This window comes from Lissotriton helveticus, chromosome 5_1 (assembly GCF_964261635.1).
Source record: "Lissotriton helveticus chromosome 5_1, aLisHel1.1, whole genome shotgun sequence".
Taxonomy (NCBI): Eukaryota; Metazoa; Chordata; class Amphibia; order Caudata; family Salamandridae; genus Lissotriton; species Lissotriton helveticus.
Window position 1 is genome coordinate 2,087,802,599 of NC_136065.1, and position 23,027 is coordinate 2,087,825,625.

Below are 23,027 nucleotides of genomic sequence, written 5' to 3' on the forward strand. Positions count from 1 at the left end.
AAAAAATAACAACAATAAAAAACAATATACCGACTCCGGCCTCTCCTATTCCTCCTCTCCTTCCCCCTACCAACACCAGTACCTTGACGGAGTTTCCACCCATATCGCATCAAGAGTTTGTCTCTCTTCTCCACTAAGTCAGCTCTGGCTCCCCCAGTGATTGCTGCCCTCCGCAGGTCTTGAAAGAAGCTTTTCTAGCATGCCCAGGTCCCCCTCTAGCATTGCTCAACAACTCCCTTACTTTTGGGGAGGTTCCATCTTCTTTCAAGCAAGCCGCAGTCCTACCTATTCTAAAAAAAAACAATGCAGATCCCACTTCACTCAGTAACTACAGACCCATCTCCCTCCTCCCATACTTAGGAAAGATCTTGGAGACCTACGTCACCCGCTGCTTGAGCTCTTTTATAGAGAAATCCTCTTTCTTAGACCCTCAACAAGCGGGATTCAGACCCCTCCACTCCACCGAGGCGGTCATAGTAGCAGTCATGGACACCCTTAGGAAAGGTGCTGACAAAAACATCTCCCAAGCCCTTGTCCTATTAGATCTCTCGGCGGCATTTGACACGGTCGATCATACCATCTTGATCGACCGTGTCCAAAACGCTGGCATTCAGGGAGTGGCCCTTGACTGGCTCAGATCTTTCCTTCACCAGCGCTCTCAATCTGTTCATCTTTCCACTTTTTCTGCCTCATACACTCCCCTTCCCTGCGGCGTCCCTCAGGGTTCCGCACTTTCCCCTCTCCTTTTTAATTTGTACCTCCAACCACTTCTAGCCTCCCTCCGTAATTCCCCGGTCACAATTTTTAATTACGCTGACGATCTTCAGTTAATCTTTCCCATAAATTCTCATCCGTCTTCCCGTATTGATTTCCAGTCCACCATGCTGTCCATTGCGGAGTGGATGTACCACAGCCATTTAAAGCTGAATCCTACAAAAACAGAGCTCGTTCTGGTAGGAGGACCCACTCATCCATGGAACACCACCTTCTGGCCCACAACTTTGGGGTTAGCACCCACTCCAGTGAGCTCGGTCAAAAGCCTGGGGGTGATCATTTCCGATGACTTATCCATGAAACCGCACATCAACGCGGTGACATCTGCCTGTTTTTTCCATCTGAGGCGAATCCGTAAGATCAGCAGGTTTCTTACCAAAGAAGCCCTAATCCAAGTTGTCATCGCGCTCATAACCTCCAGGCTCGACTATGCCAACATTCTGTACGCTGGAATCCCCGCTTGTCACCTTCACCGACTTCAGCTGGTGCAGAATCAGGCTGCCCGGCTGATTTTCCGCCAGCCCAAACACGAACACGTCACCCCCCTCCTCCGTACTCTCCACTGGCTCCCTGTCTCTAAACGCTGCATTTTCAAACTGGCATGCACCACTTTTAAGGCACTTTCGGACGCAGCCCCCTTGTTCATATCCTCAACCTTGTCCCGTCACATCCCCTCTAGAGCTCTCCGCTCGGCGTCACTAAATCTTCTTGAAGTCCCCCGATACAAAAGGAAAAAGCACGGCGGCCTGAGCTTCTTGGTTCTGGCCCCTTTTACCTGGAACTCTTTGCCTCCTTCTCTCCGTCTTTGCCCTAAATACGACTGTTTCCGCAAATCTTTAAAAACTCTGCTCTTTCAAGCTGCATTCGACTAACTCTCCTTTCTAGGTCATCGTTCTATGTCATTGAGCGCCAAGAAACCTATGGTGATAGTGCGCGTTGCAAATAATTTTAATAGAATAGAATAGAATAATAGAATAATAGCTCGTGCACGGCAAGGTGCGCGCACGGTGCGCGCTTATAGATATATAATTGATTTCAACTCTAATTTTCTCAGCAACTACTGGAGGGATTTACACCATTTAAACAAAAGCGTGATCTGCGTACCAGACCCTACCATTTTCCCAAATTTGGTGTAATTCCGTTCAGCGGTTCGGGCTGTAGCCGTGTCTAATCGTCCTATGGAAATTAACATGGGGAAAACACGTTTTGGGACCCCCCTTTTTTCTCGGCCCCCGCTTGACGAATCGACGCGAGACTTTCAGGAAAGGAGCGGAGCGGAGCGGGCAATCTTCTTTGAGAAATTCGCGGAGATTCATCAACCGGCGCCAAAGTTATTCCCAATAGAATGTTGCTGATTTCCTATGGAAACTAGGTCCTAACTATAACTACCTACTGGCGACCGCCAGTAGGGAATATATATATATATATATATATATATATATATATATATATATATATATATATATATATATATATATATATGAGATGGGCGCTGTGTCAACAAACATGGTCAGCCGTCTTGGAATACTGCTGGTACTTCAAAAGGTAAGAAAAAACATAGTTGGCCAGTAATTTTTGTTGGTGGTAGTAGCCATCTTAATATCCCGCATATGCCCTCATAAATAGACATGGATGCTCCCCAGCCCACAAAGCTAGCAATGTGCCACTGAGGTTTAAGAGTTTGTTGATGTCATCTATGCTTGGCCTTCAGGTCAAAAGCGACATACTCCACTGAGCGGACTCAAATTTTCACGTTCCCTAGGCAGATAGCAACTTAACTGGGTCACAGTAACACCTGTCCTTTACAGAGATAAAACGCGGTCTGGATGGGTAGCAATGCTATAGCTATCAAGAGGTTTTTGGAAGAAGACACTACTTCACATCTAAGAAGGATCTAAGATCGCATTGTGTCATCAAGAAGCCAATGGGCCGCCAAGTGACAGAAGAATTGGGTTTCAAGGACCTTCCTGGTTTTCCATCGCTCCAACAGTGAGGAGCTGTTCATTCCACCAACTGGGGCCCCAGCGCTCCTGGCATCAGTGTCTACATTTTACTTCTTTTGGAACAGCATTGGTGCAGGCAATGAACAAAGGTTGCAGGAGGGGAAATTTTGGAGCAATTCTCTGGAAATAAATCAGGCCTACATCACAGAAAGCACCAAAGGAGAAAGACAGGATTTTTAATTTGGTATAAATGCCCACTGGAAATCAATGGAGGCGCATCAACTCCGGTTCAAACCGCTGCCTAAACTTTAGCTTGACGATGGCAACGGCCCAGATTGCTGTTTTTACAATTCTGTACTCTTAGAACATCTGAGGACAGTCCAAGTTCTGTGTACAAAGAACTTTAGCAGTACGTCAAGACAAGGTCATATTTATTAGGTCTGGGCGGTAAATTCTGTTCCGCTCCTGGTATTTGCGGAATTCGGGTAATTTCGCATTCCGCAGAGACCGCGCAATAGCCAAACATTGCGCAATCCGTGGCTTTGCGGAATGTTTTGCTTGTTCGTGCTTTCAAAATGTCTGTTCGCGATATACTTCCCCCGAGCACGCAAACAGGAAAAAAGCATTGCAAATGGGCGGAACAAGCAAATCCGCGTGTTCGCGGAACTCTGCGTGCTCACAGAGATTTTTTACCGTTTCGCAGAGCTTTGCGTAGCGTGACTATGCAAATTCTGCCCACTCCTAATATTTGTGATTTAATCAAAAAGAGACTAGCTCATGTTTTACAGAATTTACAAAAAGTAAAGAGACTCGAGTATGTTTCGTCATGGAGTGGGAATACCTGGTGAGTGTGTTCATGAAGCCCTCACCCACCAACCTAGTTGGTGGCATGCTTCATCATCGGGCCCACCCAGTGACACCTAGCGTGTCCGGGGTGTGCTTCAACGCCTGATTACAGCGGAGCAGGTATGTTGCTGAGTGTGCAGTGAAGAGTGTTATGAAAGTGATGTTAAAACGGCTTGGCGGGGGTCCCAGTACCCAAGGGTAAATTAGACTTTAATACCTGGGCCTCCGTCAGCGGTTAAAAATAAGGCTGCTGGATGTTAGAGGCGAGTTACGACCTCCCACATCCGGTGGTGGGTCAACATGTTTCAGCCAGTGCCTTATGAATATGCTGGCTTTCTTCAGGACCTATAAAAAGTGAATGTGATTAAACTAGTGGGTGTGTAATTCAGACTATGTGTATACACGCCCTAAAGTGTTTATCTATGTGTGAGAGGGGGGATTCCCTTCTCAAAACACCTGTACACGTAACATATATGGACATAGACAAAACATACAGGGAAAAAGAGAGGGCCCATGCGTTCAAAATAGTATTAGGAGGTTGTTTTGGTTGTGGTCTGGGGCGTGTGCTGACCAGACGGTCTTTCAAGTTGTTGCCTTGTTTGTACGCAAATCTCAGGGTGTCCCATTTCCTTTGTCCGGAGTGGATTATTTTCCAGTGTTTTTTGATGATTTTGGTTTCTTCCTTACAGGTCTCCTTAATCTGAGTGGCCAAACCTTTCTTCCCCACAGGGTCAACCCCCTGCCACCTCTCAACCTTGAGGTAAAAAACTGCTAAAACTAGCGTAAGAATTACCTCATGCGACGGTTCACATATATGCACAGTGTATGTGATATCCGTGTTTTAGCCACTCCACTCCCGAACTAAAAGTGCGAATCTCACCTAATGGTACCACCAGTACCATTACACCTTAGCCGCCTATAGCCTACACCCCACCCGCTACAGTGCCGGCAATCAGATGTGTCTAATACTATACATCCTAGTGACTCTCTTTTTCCCTGTATGTTTTGTCTCTGTCCATATATGTTACGTGTACAGGTGTTTTGAGAAGGGAATCCCCCCTCTCACACATAGATAAACACTTTAGGGCGTGTATACACATAGTCTGAATTACACACCCACTAGTTTAATCACATTCACTTTTTATAGGTCCTGAAGAAAGCCAGCATATTCATAAGGCACTGGCTGAAACATGTTGACCCACCACCGGATGTGGGAGGTCGTAACTCGCCTCTAACATCCAGCAGCCTTATTTTTAACCGCTGACGGAGGCCCAGGTATTAAAGTCTAATTTACCCTTGGGTACTGGGACCCCCGCCAAGCCGTTTTAACATCACTTTCATAACACTCTTCACTGCACACTCAGCAACATACCTGCTCCGCTGTAATCAGGCGTTGAAGCACACCCGGGACACGCTAGGTGTCACTGGGTGGGCCCGATGATGAAGCATGCCACCAACTAGGTTGGTGGGTGAGGGCTTCATGAACATACTCACCAGGTGTTCCCACTCCATGACGAAACATACTCGAGTCTCTTTACTTTTTGTAAATTCTGTAAAACATGAGCTAGTCTCTTTTTGATTAAATCACATATAACCCCGGGGATAAGGACTAGCTTTCTGGTCCTCTCTCTCTCTCTTGATTACGCACACTCCTAATATTTATCAACCTTCACAGGTACTGCCGAATTCCAAGGGCACCTCGCCTTGCACTTAACCTCCTGCCTTTCTTTCTCCGTCCTAGACTTCATGTCTCTTCATTTCACTCTTGCAGGTTTTTTCATGTCTGCTTTTTCCGGTTGTCACTGCTTTCCTACCTTTATAGTCCTTCTTAAAAAAAAATCTGCCTCACTCTCTTTTGCTCTCAGCAAAAGTTTGATGATGACAAGTCAGTTCTCTTCCCAAAAGGGAATGTCAGTGTACACCATCATCAACCAAGTGGATTTACTAACTTCAGCGAACTGCTGCTTGAATATCCACTCTTTAGAAGTAGAAGCTAAAGTGTTTGACTAGTCTTGAGATAGACAGCCAAGGTCCAAGCAGGCCCGACCACACAAGAGTTGGGTTCCCCGAACCCAAGCTCAGAGGTTGGATTTGGCTTAAGATCTACATTTCTCTACTTTTCTCTCTTCCGTGTTCCTGTATCTCAAACTAGCACCCATGGATGGAGCCTCGTCACCGCCAATCTAACTGAAAATATGTAGGTATAATCTACATTCATCTGCCAACTGAGATGAAGGTCTAGCTGAACCAGATGTGGGTATAATCCACATTCTTCTACCAACTGAGATGAAGGTCTAGCTGAACCAGATGTGGGTATAATCTATATTCCTCTGCCAACCCAGATGAAGGTTTGTTCGATTCATCCGACATCCGCACTCTCCTCGATCAAGGCCACACAGCTGCCCTCATCCTACTAGACCTCTCAGCAACCTTCAACACCATCTCCCATTGCACACTAACCGCCAGACTTCATGAAGCCGGCATACAGGGAACCACCCTAGACTGGATCTGATTCTTCCTCACCGGCCAAATTCAAAGAATCAGACTCCCGCCCTTCCTCGCCGAACCCACAGAGATCAGCTGCTGAGTACCCCAAGGATCCTCACTCAGCCCCATGCTTTTCAATATCTACAAGGCCCCTCTCGCTACCATCGTCAAAAAACACAGACTCAGCATAATATCCTATGCCGACGACACCCAGCTCATCCTCTCCCTCACCAAGGAACCCGACATCACCAGACACAGTTTCCAGGAAGGAATGAAAGACGTTGCATCCTGGAGGAGCAGCAGCTGCCTGAAGCTCAACTCGGAGAAAACTGAAGTATTTGTCCTCGGATCCACCCCTTCCGCATGGGACAACACCAGGTGGCTCACTGTCCTCGGCAACCCTCCTACACCCACCGACCACGGCCGCAGCCTCGGCATCATACTGGACTCCTCCCTCGCCGTATCCTCCACATGCTTCAACACCCTCCTCATTCTAGGCAAGACCTTCACATGGATCCCCCTGAATCCAGAAAGACCGTCACCCACTCATAACCAGCAGACTAGACTACCGGCACGCCCTCTACGCTGGAATCAATAAATCTCTACTCCTAAAACTCCAGACTATCCAGAACGCCGCAGCCAGACTTGTCCTCGGCATCCCACAACAAGACCACATCACCCAGCACCTACAAGACCTCCACTGGCTCCCCGTTGAGAAGAGAGAGACCTTCAAGCTGATCACTCACGCCTACAAATCCCTCCACAACACTGGACGCCAACACCTCAACGAAAGACTCTCCTTCTTCACACCGAAGAGGAACCTCCACTCTGTCGACCTTGCCCTGGCCGAAATCCCACACATCCGCAGAGCCAGAAAGGGAGGAAGAGCCTTCACCTACATAGTGTCCAAGATCTGGAACCAACTCCCCCTCAGCATCAGAAGACCCCTCCCCCCTGCAAGTATTCAGGAAGGGTCTCAAGACCTGGCTCTTCGTATAAGATCAAGCTGCTCAAATCCCCCTCCACCCAGCACCTTGAGACCCTCAAGGGTGAGTAGTGCGCTTCACAAATCCCTAATTGATTGACGCTGTGGAACAGCCTTCATCTCTAAATCTTTCCCACAACTTCACCTCATCACTCTTCCACATACTTCTCTGCACTTCACTACTGTTTCCATGTCACCTTCTACTAGCTATCTTCTGTTTACTTCTGGATCATCAAAGATTTCCCCACACTGACAGCCTCTGTCAACAGCATCACCCCCTCTAAAGAACTGTGCGATGACTTACACAGTATCAGCAGCAAAATCTTGAACATCTACAGCAGCTTTGTACACCAACCAGACTCCAGCTAACTCATCACCCTACACATTCCCGGGCAGCTTAGAAGTACGTAGCGGTCAACACACTTATGAAGAAGCAATCAGCAGACCCAAGCCAACTAGCCAACTTCTGTCAATCTTGAGCTCCACCATCTACTGGACAACACACAATTAGCCTTCAGAAATTAGCACAGCACAGAAACTGCACTCATCGCACCCACTGATGACATCAGGACCATCCTAAACTGTGCAGAAACAGCAGCCCCACCCTGCTCAACCTCTCTGCGGCATTCAACAGAGTCTCCCACAACACACTCCTCAGAATACTCTACAAGATTAGGACCCTAGGACTAACTCTCAACTGAATCTTCTCCTTCCTCACGGGAAAAACCCTAAGAGTCAGACTGCCACCTTTCACACATGAGGCCAAGAACTTAATATGTTGAGATCCCCAGAGAACATCTCCCATGCCGCCATTGTCCAACATCTACATGGCACAGCTCGCCAGCATCATCAGATCCCAAGGTATCACCATCATCTCCCACGCAGGAGACACACAAGCCATCCTCTCCTGGACAGACGAGACACCCGCCACCAGAACCAACTTCACCAATTGCATAACCCTCACAGCAGAATGGGTCAGAACCAATTGCTCAAAACTCAACTCTGACAAACCGAATCTGGGGAACCGGGTTCGAGTCTCGGCAATGACGCTGAACCATACTGTGATTCTGGGCAAATCACTTAATCTCCCCGTGCCTAACAAAAAGGAATGTGTCCTCATGTAACGCAACTGGTGCTATGTAAAGCGCTCCGATACCTGATAGTGGGTCAAGTTCACGCTATACAAAAAATCCAGAAAAAAAATGTGTTGCAATCCCGTGATTTCTAAACTGGATTATGGTAGTTCTACCCACTGCGGCCTTCCTAGAGAGACAACAGCGGCACTCAGGTCCTCTCTCAACTCTGCTGCAAGGCTTATTACAGGCTCCAAACGCTATCATCACATCACACCAGAGTTGAAACCTCTCAAATGGCTCTCGTATGAAGCAAAGATTCATCTGAAAATTGCATGCATGACACAAAGATTTACACTTCAACACCCCAATTTATCTTGGGCAAAAACTTGAGCTCTGTGGGGCTCTCGTTCATCTAGAGCCTCTAGCACCTTACTGCTCAAGCCACCAAGAATTTGGAATGCCTTGCCACCTGAAATAAGACCTGATAATTCCATGGCTTCCTTAAAAAAGGAAGTCAAAGAGTTACTGATGAAGAAATTTTTGGGCTAGTTCCCTATCACCTTAAGATGTATTTGCTTTAATCTGTTCCCTATAGATCTGTTATGTTTATCATGATCTGTTATGTTTGTTTCTTGACCTGGTTGTTTTATGATTTCCACGGGGTGTATCCGCTGAACTGCCAAGATGTAAAGCGCTCTCTTACTCATAGTGGTCTTGTTCGCGCTATATAAAACCCTTTTAAATAAATAAATAAACAGACTGGCAAGACACTGAGTTTGGGCAGCTTCACTATCTGGCTGCTTTTCAGGGCACCCATTTCTGAAAGCTTAACATATAATTCAGTATAGTATACTATATATAGTATAGTTTAACATCACAAGGACTTGAATTAGCTGAAAATGGGTAATAATTAAAATTCTTAAGAACATGTCTTACTGAGGACCCCAAAAATCCTTAAGATGGCACTGCACACATGTCTGGAAAAGCCAAGGGTTTTGTGGCAGGAATGCTAGCAGATGGAACCAACCTGACTTTTGCATGCTATGAAACCTCAAAGCCTTAAAAACACATCAACTATTAAAAAATGAGACTGTTAGAAAATAGCTTCACACCAGAAATAATGTAACACGTGAAACGTGGGAGGAACAAGACAAACATGTGAGCCAATCAGGTGTCCTGAGTGGTTCTGGACAATGGTAATTGGTCCAGTCAAGAGGTGTGGCTTATACAACAATGGGATGAGGGACGTGATGCACATTCCTGCAGCACCCATGGGTTGGGGGTCACATTTAGGAATATAATAAAACAGGTTCCTTGCAGCTCATGGGCTTGTTCCAGCGAGCAGGGAACTTGAAGGATTAGGGCACTGGAGAAAGTTAAACATACTACCATATTTGTGCTTCAGGTCAGACACTCTAGCAGCTATGAAACATGAGAAGGCAAACGTAATGGGAATGTTTATAAAGCAACCCATCTAATTAATAAAATATTTAGTTATTCTAAAGGTACATACTTAACTTGTAAATATTTTATGAAAAGATAGTGTGTATACAAAGTGCTGCCCTAAATAAAACATTGCTCTAGACTCTAATAACAGACTCTCGAAATAAGTGACTAGTGGAGTGAAAATACTTTTTTTTTTAACTCTGTGGACACATATTTAATGAAATGAAGAGAAAATGCCTAGAAATTTGGCTTGGACAAAAAAAATCTGCAAAACCCATTAAAGGGCCTGCGATTTATCTCAGAAACTCCATAAACTTCACAACATTCATCAAGTTCCAAATCCCCTCACCCAACTTCACAGTCATTCCTTAGGGGTTCAGAGGCGGGAAGTGTGGCAGAGGCGGGAAGTGTGGCAGAGGCGGGAAGTGTGGCAGAGGCGGGAAGGTGTGGCAGAGGCGGGGAGGTGTGGCAGAGGCGGGGAAGTGTGGCAGAGGCGGGGAAGTGTGGCAGAGGCGGGGAAGTGTGGCAGAGTCGGGAAGTGTGGCAGAGGCGGGAAGGGTGGCAGAGGCGGGAAGTGTGGCAGAGGCGGGAAGTGTGGCAGAGGCGGGAAGTGTGGCAGAGGCGGGAAGTGTGGCAGAGGCGGGAAGTGTGGCAGAGGCGGAAAGTGTGGCAGAGGCGGGAAGTGTGGCAGAGGCGGGAAGTGTGGCAGAGGCGGAAAGTGTGGCAGAGGCGGAAAGTGTGGCAGAGGCGGAAAGTGTGGCAGAGGCGGAAAGTGTGGCAGAGGCGGGAAGTGTGGCAGAGGCGGGAAGTGTGGCAGAGGCGGAAAGTGTGGCAGAGGCGGAAAGTGTGGCAGAGGCGGAAAGTGTGGCAGAGGCGGAAAGTGTGGCAGAGGCGGAAAGTGTGGCAGAGGCGGGAAGTGTGGCAGAGGTGGGAAGTGTGGCAGAGGTGGCAACTGCTACAGATAATGCTACAAGTGCAGTACACAAGAGGCATCACTTCCTCGTTTCACAGAAACGTCCAAAGTCATTAGGTCTTCACATTTAACTTTAAACAGCCAGACACACACCCCGAGGAGATTTCAAGAGGCTTTGTGTAAATAAAACACAAACAAGTGAGACTGCCTTTAAAGACAGGCAATTATTAATAACATGCCCTAACACAAGATACTATACAGAAAAAAATGTACTTACCATTTTGTGGACCAAATGTATACAACTGAGATATGCAACTATTTGAATGTCACAATAAAAACCATCACAGAACACTGCATGACAGCTAGTTTTATAAAGGATACACGTTTATTAATAATAGGAAAACACTGATCACCTTTAATCCTTCTGTACATTTATCTAGGATTGTGACTGTCTCACAACCAATACTTGCAAAGACATTATTATGTACATGTTTCATCTAGTTTATGTGAGCAGCTGAAACAGCCTTCACCATCTTTTCCTCGCGATTGTGCTACACGTTTTTTTGTGATTTCGCCTAAACATCTCTGTGTAATCTTCGCCCTGGGACTCTGCCCATACCAGAGGCTCCCTTTCTCTGCTACGGCGGTCTCTTTTTGTCATGGCAAGGATATCCCTAGGGTTTGCGGGCATCACATCGTTGGAAGTGGCCTTCACCAGCAAGAAGCCACAGCATGCTCCTTTCACTGCTCGGTGGCAAGCTCAGGACTCCTGATGTTAAGTGCTTTGTAGTTCTGGCTCCCACCTGCTGGACACTGGCTGACCCTCACCACTGCAGCGCCTGGTGGACAGATTCTCATGGATCTGGGATCAACATCATGGCTGCCCAGATTTCTTCTCCTTTTGGAAGCTAAAGCTTGTCCTCCTGCTCAACTTTTTTTGTTTTTGAGCAAAATAATCTGCTCGTGATGTACTTGCTCTTGATTCAAGGATATAGTTGACCTAAAAGAAATGAAAAAAGAATAAACTCAAGACCAGAGGACACATGGACTTGTACTGCCTGTAGCAGGAGCGCAGCGGTCTCACAAGAAAAGGGCTACTCGTGTGTGTGGCAGTAAAGGAACATATTCAGCACCTATACAATATAAAAACACTGCCTAAAGAATGAAACTGAATGCCTTACCGTAAATTGAGGTTTATTGGTTCAAATTAAATCACTTTAATGTAAAGTTGCCAGATGACTCCCCCCACCCGCTGGGACATCACCATATTCTACTTTTAAAACTTTTGCTTTTACTCAATAAACCAAGGTACTCAGGGAACTACAGTCTTAGTTCACTTTAAGTGAACCAGTTGGGCTAAAGTTGGAGATGATAATTGATTGTGAATGTAAAGAAAGTAGACTTGAATATGGCATATCTGTTGAGCACCAATGCCAGGAACCTGGTGGTAATAGTGCGCTTTGTGAATGGGATTTCATCATCTTCATTATCAGCAAAGTCCAGCTGGGTGTTGAGAACCATAAAATACACAAATCTCCAAAGAAATGTATTATATGCAAACTGTCACATACATATTCATCACATTCATCCAGAAAATCACACTGGACTTCAGTGTTTTGGGTTAATGCTACTGACCCTCCTAAGGGCACTTGTACGGAGGCGCGGAACATACTTTACGGAGTCGCCAACTGACCTCATGTCATCAGCATTGGCAGGAGCAACGCTTGTTTCTTCATGCAACAGGATCTCCAAGCTAAAACCCACAGGGCTGCACTTAGGGTAGGAAAAGCAAAGCTACTAGTTTCAGAATCCAGGATATCTTTGGCTACAAAACACCAAAAGAAGAACAGCTCTCATACTCTAGCGCATACACAAACTAAAACAGAAAGCTCAGCACCAAACCTTTCAGGAAGGAGATCTGGTGGCAATAAGTAAATATATTGCACAGAAAGAAATTGAAGCTTCTCACACCGAAGATCAAGTACTTAATTAGTGTCAGTATTGGCGATTGTCAAGGACGGAGTCTGCTTCACAGTAGTGCATGAGTTTGGTCACTATAGTCTCTTTTTTTTGTTTGGATGGTCAGGGGAGGCCAGCAAAGGTCACTCCTAGACGTCGTTTGGTGAAGGGATACTTCTGAGGAAGTGGGCTGAGAACCGTTTATTTAACCGCATGCGTGCTAGCGGTTTTCCCGCTGCGTTTTTTTTTAAAAACGCGTTACATGTCGAGCTCAGCTCGTCATGAGCGTACGAGCGTCGTCACTCAGGACGAGCTGAGCTCGTCATGAGCGCGGAAGCGGTTAAACATTGTCTGGGCTATGCCTGATGGCAAAGAGAAGTTGATGCTTTCAGCTGGGGAAGGGTGATGGTGGGTTTTCATTCCTTAGCAAGGGGAGCTTGTACAGCATGACGTGGCGTCTGAGAGGGCTTGAGTACTTTGATGAGTGATCTATGTTGGTGATGCTGAGGCTGAAGATGTTGGCCGCAGGAATGGAGTCGGGGAGATTGGCTATTGTGTCTTGTTAGCCTAAGTCCCTGCCAATGAAGATGCCAGTTAGTTTGCAGCAGAGGCCTTGGGTCAGGACACTCAGAATCACTGTGGGTGTTTGAAGGTAAACCAGTGGATACTCTGGAAGACTGCCTGCTTTGTTGGTTGATTTCTAGATTTGGAGGAAAGGAAGTCATTTGTGTTGAAAAAAGACTTGTGGTAGGTGGCGTGGGACGTCTTTACACCTGTTGTCCCCTTGTGGGCTTGGCTTTGCTTCAGCATTGTCCCAGTTGTTTGTAGGGGTGCTTGGATCAAGAGAGAGCATGGCGGGATCAAGTTGGGTTTCTTGGAATAGACGGATGCAATTATGGATGTTACTTCGGTCAGTTTGCAGGTGACAGACGATGGGAGGTAGAAACCAGTTACTGGTCAGCGGCTCTGAAACTTGAGGGGTGCGGTGTGGGGCTGACGGTCGGCATCCAGTTGCTTTTCTTTTGACCTGATGCACGATGATGACAAGGAGATGGTGAAACTTATTAAGGAGTTGTCCGCTCAAGTCTTTAGAGGCTCTGAAGTAAATGGGGAGGGGAGTTCATGCATAAATAAGGTCAAAGTACTGACCTTTGCCAGCTGGGGCTGAGGAGAGGGGGAAGAGGTCATGGACAGAAATGGTGGCATGGAAAGCAACTGGGTAATCCATTGAGAAGTTCAACCCGTAAGGTGCCATGAGAAGACCAGGAGTGTGCAACAAAAGAAAGAACATCACAGTAACGAAGAAGAGTTTCTAGAAGCTTGAAGAGTTGAGCTATATTGTCCACCCAGGCAGTTTCACCGGGGGGTTCAACCCACCACAGCAGTCATTTTGTGCCAGCCTGACATTGTGAACAGGGCACTTCCCAGTCGGCACAGCATTTCCTGCCCCGCCTCCAGAGCGCTCCGAGTGAGCTGCAAAACATCTTCTTTGTCCAGTCATTGTGAACCGGTTCCCCCACTTTAACATACAGGGAACGGCTCCCAGTCGCTGCCCAAGTGAACCTCAGAGTGTGGTGTTGTTCAACAGTTCTTTCCTAACTCCACCCTCCGTGGTCCCTGAAGCGCGAGACTGCTCTAGACCTACAGGCCGACGCTGCGTTGCTCAGGGATTGGTGCGCATGGGTAGTAGGTTGAATGGCCGTCATGCAACCTATGCGGGGAGCGTTGGGTGCTGTATGTGAGAACCTGAGAAGTGCTCCAGAGCTGCTGCAAACCTGGCACTGTGGGCAAACAAATTATGTTTTACAGATATACAGGTAGATGCATCAAGCATTTTTGCGAGCGTAAACGGTGCGAATCGCAAAATTCGGCCGTTTGCGCCCGCAAATATGGCATTTGAGATGCATCAAGGGTTCATGCACTCGCAATTTAAGAATTCGCAAATAATTGCGAGTTCTCAAATTGAGATTGCATTTAAGGAATCGCAATTTGCGATTCCTTAAATGCAATGCATGAACCATTCAAAGATTGCGAATTCGCAATCTGGGGGTCGCTATTTACCGCAAATTCAAACTACGTGGTAAATAGCAAAAACTTAGAAATATGCACTTTAGTGCATTTTCTAGGTTGTATGTTACACACACACATGTCCTTGGGACATGTGTGTGCGCAACACCAGTGAACATTACCATTTCAGGGGTGCAACAGGGTGTCCTTTGGACACCCTGGCACCCTTGAAATTGCGGCACATTTGCGATTCGCTAATTGCTAATCGCAAATAAGGAATGACTCCCCATTCATTCCTATTGTCCTTTAGGCCCATAGGAATGAATGGGAAAGCCATTCCTTATTTGCAATTAGCGAATCGCAAATAAGGAATCAGTAGGAATCGCAAATAACATTGCGATTCCTACATGCGTCCCGTTTTGCGAGTCTTTAATAGCGAATCCTTAAAATTCGCTATTAAGGACTCGCAAAACATTACTTTGATGCATCTGGGGGTAAGTCTGATAGGGTTGTGATTCATTAATAAATCGGCCCGCTGGCTCTGGCGGCTAAAACATTGTCATATAAACCTCAGCGCAATATAAATCAATTCATGAAATTAGATTCATATGCATGATGCTGGCACATCGTATGAGTCTGTGTTGCTTTTCTCACCTGGTTTGTATTTGCTGTCGGCATGGTTTCTATGTGATAGTGTGAGGGAAGCAGCTATGTCTTTAAAGGTTTCGGTCTTAGAGGGGGTGTTGGTGCTTCCTCAGGCCGGGAGCGTAGTCAAGAGCTTCATGGGTCCAGATCTAGAATGCAGGGGAGACTTCCAACACTTGGGAGCACTAAATATTTAGTTTATTATTTACTAGGCGTTTTACAGCGCAACCTGAGGACACTAAGAGGGGGAGGAAGTGCCTTTGCATTTATACAACATTCGAGAAGTGGAGAAGTGTGGCTCACTGGTTAGAGGAGGCAGACCTGGAAGCAGAGGTCAGCTTGGGACCAGGGTTCAATTCCTGGCTCGGCGGGGTCTTGAGTCCTAAAATGTCCATGGACTCGACAATTCTCGCTCCGGTGCCTACTCGATTCACTGGTTCACACTCTGCGACTCTGGGCAATAGCTTGCTTAATCTCCACAACGGCCCCTCGCGGCGGGATGCCTGGCTTTCACCTTGCGGATACCCTGCCGGGGTTATCTCACATGGGAATACCAGGACGGGTTCCCTAAGCAAGCGCTTAGAAACCGCTTGGTGATTTGCGCTATATAAATTCCTGTACATTTACATTTACATTTACATTACATTTACATTTACATGACTGCACACATTGGATGATGACGTAGGTCTTTACATGTTTGCCAAATGACCTGATGTTTGATCCTCCCTGGAGGTCCAATTGTCGTGGTCTAGAGGGAGGGACTTTGGCTCTGCCAAGCCATTTCTGTATTGACCGATGCAGTGAAATACAGTGCTCGGAGGCCTCCTTGGGCATCTGGTGGGTGGCCTAGAATGAATAGACTGGAGAGGTGCCCAATGGTAGCCCCAGCCAAGGCCTCGTGCCAATTTTTGTGCACAAGTCGATTTTGTGTGTTTGACGGGCAACCAGTGGAGTGGTTGTAAAGTTAGGAAGATCAGAAGCTTTGAAAACATACAAATATAATTCAGTTCATTCATAGTTTGAATATAGAAAGGACGACTGACTCTGAAAATAGCGGGATAGCTTAATGCAGCAATTTAGCCAAGATACGGCTAGAAAACAGATAGTGAATCTCACATGTGGGTATTCAGAAAAACAAGGGCTGCTGACGTAGCACCCCCTGAGGCTGCATTTAAATACCATGTATGATATTATAAAGTCACGCGTGCGAATTCCCCATCAACATGTGCTCCAAAACAGAACATTCTGAAGAAGGGAGAGGAACTGTTGTGGTCAGAGCAGATTGTTAGTTCATAAGATGCACTTCAGCGTCTCCCTGACATCACTTCCACAGTATTCCACACACGTCATCAACAGCGGTGTAGCAAGGGTTTCCTAAGGCCTGATGAAACCATGGAAAAGGACTCTCCCACCATCGAATAGGGTAGTAAAAACAACCATAATTGGTGTGCACAGGGCACCTCACAGACCTGTGCCCTCGTGCCACAGCACTTGCCACATTATGGATAGCTTGGCCGTGGGATATCACTTATTTTAAATCTATAATTAAGGAAAACTACTCTTTTTTGGGGGACTAAATAAAGACTACTATGATCTCACTATCTTTGTCTCTTGGAAAGGAGCAATCCAGTGAAGTTTGTCAGAATACATCCTGCCATTAAATAATGTACAATGTATATCACAAAACCAACATGACATCTTCAAACAAAGAAATATTCTGGGACCTAAAGCCCATCCAGATATCGAACATAGGGGCATTCGGGAATCTAAAATCCATCCAGAAATCGCACAATGGAACTTTGTGGAATGCAAAACCCATCCATATACCAAACAAATGTGTATTCTGGAATGTAAAGCCCATCCAGATATCGATAAAAGGGGCGTTCTGGAACCTAAAACCTATTCAAATATCAAACAAAGGGGCATTCTGGAACATAAAACCCAACCAGAAATCGAACAAAGGGACACTGTGGAACATAAAATCCACTGGATATCGAACAATGGGCCATTCTGGATGGTAAAACCCATCCAGATATCGAACAAAGGGACATTCTAGAATCTGGAACCCATCCAGATATCAAACAAAGGCACATTCTAGAATCTAAAACGCATCCAGATATCGAACAAAGGCACATTCTAGAATCTAAAACCCATCCAGATATCGAACAAAGGCACATTCTAGAATCTGGAACCCATCCAGATATCGAACAAAGGCACATTCTAGAATCTGGAACCCATCCAGATATCGAACAAAGGCACATTCTAGAATCTAAAACCCATCCAGATATCGAACAAAGGCACATTCTAGAATCTAAAACCCATCCAGATATCAAACAAAGGCACATTCTAGAATCTAAAACACATCCAGATATCAAACAAAGGCACATTCTAGAATCTAAAACACATCCAGATATCAAACAAAGGCACATTCTAGAATCTAAAACCCATCCAGATATCGAACAAAGGCACATTCTAGAATCTAAAACCCATCCAGATATCTAACAAAGGGGCATTCTGAATTGTACAACCCATTCAGACAGCGAACAAAGGCACATTCTAGAATCTAAAACGCATCCAGATATCGAACAAAGGGGCATTCTGGAATGTAAATCCCATGCAGATATCTAACAAAGGAGCATTCTGGAAAGTAAAAACCCTTCGAAATGTCGCTCAAATGGGCATTCTGGAATCTAAAATCCATGAAGAATTCTAACAAAGGGGCATTCTGAAATGTAAAACACATACATATATTGAACACAGGGCCATTCTGGAATCTAAAACCCAAGCAGAAACTCTAACAAAGGAATATTCTGGAACATAAAACCTATCGAGATATCATCAAGCAAAGGGGCACTCTAGAATTTGAAACCCACCAGAATTCATGAAGCAAAGGGGCATTAGCTCATCATGATTGCTGGTACATGAGGGTGATGCGGGACTAGGTGAATAGAATTAGAATTGATTATTTTGACAGATTACTTTCCACCCATCTGGCGACGAGAAAATGTATGCAATTCAAAAGCAAACAGTTGTCCACAAAGTCTCGTGGTAAAAGATGGTAAATATTAAAGGAGGGCGTACCTGCAAACTGCACCCTGGGTTACGCCCCTCCAGTCGGAGCATGGGCTCTCTGCATTGGCTTTGCAATGCAGTCTCATCCGTGATAATATACGTGCAGGTGACACTAAAAACACTGAACACATTGACGACTATTAATTCATACATTATGTTAGTAGAGCGAGCTAAACGTATGTTCTTTCCCCATTTTTGGCACGCGCTACATGATGAAAACCTTTTTAAATTATATTTAACAAGCCAACCATTTCCTAAATTTATTATCTCTAGTGCTTTGTGATAATCACATAGATAATTTTAATGGCAGGTTAATGCACGAATCAAAAGATAAAGATGCCCTTTGGCCCGCCGTTAGCTTGGTAATTCTCTGTGGCTTGAAACGTGTACAATTTTATGCACTGCGGAGTGTTTCACTTCTATTGCGGTTTACAGCTCGAGGCATAAAAATAAAGGGAAAGTTTTCATGGTCAATAAAGTTCCACTTTTCATGGCTTCATCGTGCGAGGAAACTCATTGCAAGAGCCAGATTACTACCTTCCCGCGATCCATTTGTAAAACGCAGCAAATTTAGTTTTGAAGAAAGCTTCACCCGGATAAAATAAGGTGTTTTATCACTTGGAACGAGGTGGGAAGAAATTGTGGTGTAACAAGACTTAAACACTCCACGCTCGACCCACTCACGCGACGGCTGATGCCGAATAATGTCTCTTTCTGGTGTACAGATCAAGGCAGGCAGGGGCTGCGTGCTCGCGGAGACGCGAATTTCAACGCAAAAGAAAGATTTCAATGCACAGACAACGTCATCGTTGTCAGAAAATGAAGACACTACCTGCTGTACAATATGTCATTATTCCCAAAAAATAAGTGGGTGTAGAACACAGATCTTCTGTCCCGAGTCCTCAAGATAATGGGAAGGATCCGAAATCACTTTGGACTGAGGGAAAGTGGGCATAAAAACAACTCAAGTTGTTGGTATCATCAGTAAGTTGTACAGTCAGCATGAAAGCGACTCAAGTTGTTGGTATCATCAGTAAGTTGTACAGTCAGCATGAAAGCGACTCAAGTTGTTGGTCGCCACTGTAAGCTGTGGAGTCATCATGTATGCGACTCAAACTGTTGCTATCCTCGGTAAGTTGTATAATCAGAATGTAAGTGACTCTGGTTGTTGGTGTCGTTGGTAAGCTGAAAGGTCAGCATGTTAGTGACCCAAGTTTCAAGTATTTTTGGTTAGCTGAATAGTCAGCATGAAAGGGACAAGCTGTTGCTATAGTTGGTAAGCGGCATAGTCGACAGGTAAGTGGCTCAAGCTGTTAGTATCCTCTACAGCTGATCCAAGTTGTTGGTATCCTTGGTGAATTGTAGAGTCAGCGTGTAAGGGACTCAAACTGCTGGTGACCTCAGTACGCTTTACAGTCTGCGTGCATATGACGCAACTTGTTGCTATCCTCTGTAAGATGCGGAGTCAGCATGTAAATGACGCAAGTTGCTGCTATCCTCTGTAAGATGCGGAGCCAGCATGTAAATGACGCAAGTTGCTGCTAACCTCTGTAAGATGCAGAGTCAGCATGTAAATGACGCAAGTTGCTGCTATCCTCTGTAAGATGCGGAGCCAGCATGTAAATGACGCAAGTTGCTGCTATCCTCTGTAAGATGCGGAGCCAGCATGTAAATGACGCAAGTTGCTGCTATCCTCTGTAAGATGCAGTCAGCGTGTAAATGACGCAAGTTGTTGCTATCCTCTGTAAGATGCAGAGTCAGCATGTAAATGACGCATGTTGCTGCTATCCTCTGTAAGATGCAGAGTCAGCATGTAAATGACGCAACTTGTTGCTATCCTCTGTAAGATGGGGAGTCAGCATGTAAATAACACAAGTTGCTGCTATCCTCTGTAAGATGCCGAGTCAGCATGTAAATGACGCAAGTTGTTGCTATCCTCTGTAAGATGCCGAGTCAGCATGTAAATGACACAAGTTGCTGCTATCCTCTGTAAGATGCAGAGTCAGCATGTAAATGACGCAAGTTGTTGCTATCCTCTGTAAGATGCCGAGTCAGCATGTAAATGACCCAAGTTGCTGCAATCCTCTGTAAGATGCAGAGCCAGCATGTAAATGACGCAAGTTGCTGGTATCCTCTGTAAGATGCCGAGTCAGCATGTAAATGAACCAAGTTGCTGCTATCCTCTGTAAGATGCAGAGCCAGCATGTAAATGACGCAGGTTGCTGCTATCCTCTGTAAGATGCAGAGTCAGCATGTAAATGACGCAAGTTGTTGCTATTCTCTGTAAGATGCAGAGTCAGCATGCAAATGACGCAAGTTGCTGCTATCCTCTGTAAGATGCAGTCAGCATGTAAATGACGCAAGTTGTTGCTATCCTCTGTAAGATGCAGAGTCAGCATGTAAATGACGCAAGTTGTTGCTATTCTCTGTAAGATGCCGAGTCAGCATGTAAATGACCCAAGTTGCTGCAATCCTCTGTAAGATGCAGAGCCAGCATGTAAATGACGCAAGTTGCTGGTATCCTCTGTAAGATGCCGAGTCAGCATGTAAATGAACCAAGTTGCTGCAATCCTCTGTAAGATGCAGAGCCAGCATGTAAATGACGCAAGTTGCTGGTATCCTCTGTAAGATGCAGAGCCAGCATGTAAATGACGCAAGTTGTTGCTATCCTCTGTAAGATGCAGAGTCAGCATGCAAATGACGCAAGTTGCTGCTATCCTCTGTAAGATGCAGTCAGCATGTAAATGACGCAAGTTGTTGCTATCCTCTGTAAGATGCAGAGTCAGCATGTAAATGACGCAAGTTGTTGCTATCCTCTGTAAGATGCAGAGTCAGCATGTAAATGATGCAAGTTGCTGCTATCCTCTGTAAGATGCAGAGTCAGCATGCAAATGACGCAAGTTGCTGCTATCCTCTGTAAGATGCAGAGTCAGCATGTAAATGACGCAAGTTGTTGCTATCCTCTGTAAGATGCTGAGTCAGCGTGTAAATGACGCAAGTTGTTGCTATCCTCTGTAAGATGCAGAGTCAGCGTGTAAATGACGCAAGTTGCTGCTATCCTCTGTAAGATGCAGAGTCAGCATGTAAATGACGCAAGTTGTTGCTATCCTCTTCAAGATGAAGAGTCAGCATGTAAATGACGCAAGTTGCTGCTATCCTCTGTAAGATGCAGAGTCAGCATGTAAATGACGCAAGTTGCTGCTATCCTCTGTAAGATGCAGAGTCAGCATGTAAATGATGCAAGTTGCTGCTAACCTCTGTAAGATGCAGAGTCAGCATGTAAATGACGCAAGTTGCTGCTATCCTCTGTAACATGCAGAGTCAGCATGTAAATGACGCAAGTTGTTGCTATCCTCTATAAGATGCAGAGTCAGCATGCAAATGACGCAAGTTGCTGCTATCCTCTGTAAGATGCAGAATCAGCATGTAAATGACGCAAGTTGTTGCTATCCTCTGTAAGATGCAGTCAGCATGTAAATGACTCAAGTTGTTGCTATCCTCTGTAAGATGCCGAGTCAGCATGTAAATGACGCAAGTTGTTGCTATCCTCTGTAAGATGTAGTCAGCATGTAAATGACGCAAGTTGTTGCTATCCTTTGTAAGATGCCGAGTCAGCATGTAAATGACGCAAGTTGCTGCTATCCTCTGTAAGATGCAGTCAGCATGTAAATGACGCAAGTTGCTGCTAGCCTCTGTAAGATGCAGAGCCAGCATGTAAATGACGCAAGTTGCTGCTATCCTCTGTAAGATGCAGAGTCAGCATATAAATGACGCAAGTTGTTGCTATCCTCTGTAAGATGCAGTCAGCATGTAAATGACGCAAGTTGTTTCTATCCTCTTCAAGATGAAGAGTCAGCATGTAAATGACGCAAGTTGCTGCTATCCTCTGTAAGATGCAGAGTCAGCATGTAAATGACGCAAGTTGCTGCTATCCTCTGTAAGATGCAGAGTCAGCATGTAAATGATGCAAGTTGCTGCTAACCTCTGTAAGATGCAGAGTCAGCATGTAAATGACGCAAGTTGCTGCTATCCTCTGTAACATGCAGAGTCAGCATGTAAATGACGCAAGTTGTTGCTATCCTCTGTAAGATGCAGAGTCAGCATGCAAATGACGCAAGTTGCTGCTATCCTCTGTAAGATGCAGTCAGCATGTAAATGACGCAAGTTGCTGGTATCCTCTGTAAGATGCCGAGTCAGCATGTAAATGACGCAAGTTGTTGCTATCCTCTGTAAGATGCAGAGCCAGCATGTAAATGACGCAAGTTGTTGCTATTCTCTGTAAGATGCCGAGTCAGCATGTAAATGACGCAAGTTGCTGCTATCCTCTGTAAGATGCAGTCAGCATGTAAATGACGCAAGTTGCTGTTATCCTCTGTAAGATGCAGAGTCAGCATGTAAATGACGCAAGTTGTTGCTATCCTCTGTAAGATGTAGTCAGCATGTAAATGACACAAGTTGTTGCTATCCTTTGTAAGATGCCGAGTCAGCATGTAAATGACGCAAATTGCTGCTATCCTCTGTAAGATGCAGTCAGCATGTAAATGACGCAAGTTGCTGCTAGCCTCTGTAAGATGCAGAGCCAGCATGTAAATGACGCAAGTTGCTGCTATCCTCTGTAAGATGCAGAGTCAGCATGTAAATGACGCAAGTTGCTGCTATCCTCTGTAAGATGCAGAGTCAGCATATAAGGGGCTCAAGTGGTTAGCATTCTCAGCAAGCTGAAGAGTCAGCATCTAAGGGACTCAAGTGGTTAGCATTCTCAGCAAGCTGCAGAGTCAGCATCTAAGGGACTCAAGTGGTTAGCATTCTCAGCAAGCTGCAGAGTCAGCATCTAAGGGACTCAAGTGGTAAGCATTCTCAGCAAGCTGAAGAGT

General features: G+C 45.5%; 1 protein-coding gene across 2 annotated transcripts in view; it reads right to left on the reverse strand.

The window, feature by feature from the left end:
- Positions 1 to 10,836: 10,836 nt before the first annotated feature.
- The window catches only part of MAPKAP1 (MAPK associated protein 1), a 733,860-nt gene continuing 721,669 nt past the window's right edge, over positions 10,837 to 23,027 (reverse strand). For both annotated transcript variants that reach the window (XM_078646092.1, XM_078646093.1), the window contains exon 12: positions 10,837 to 11,470. In XM_078646092.1, the coding sequence (XP_078502218.1) occupies positions 11,345 to 11,470 (126 nt within the window). In that variant the 3' untranslated portion in view covers positions 10,837 to 11,344. The remainder of the gene's footprint in view (positions 11,471 to 23,027) is intronic.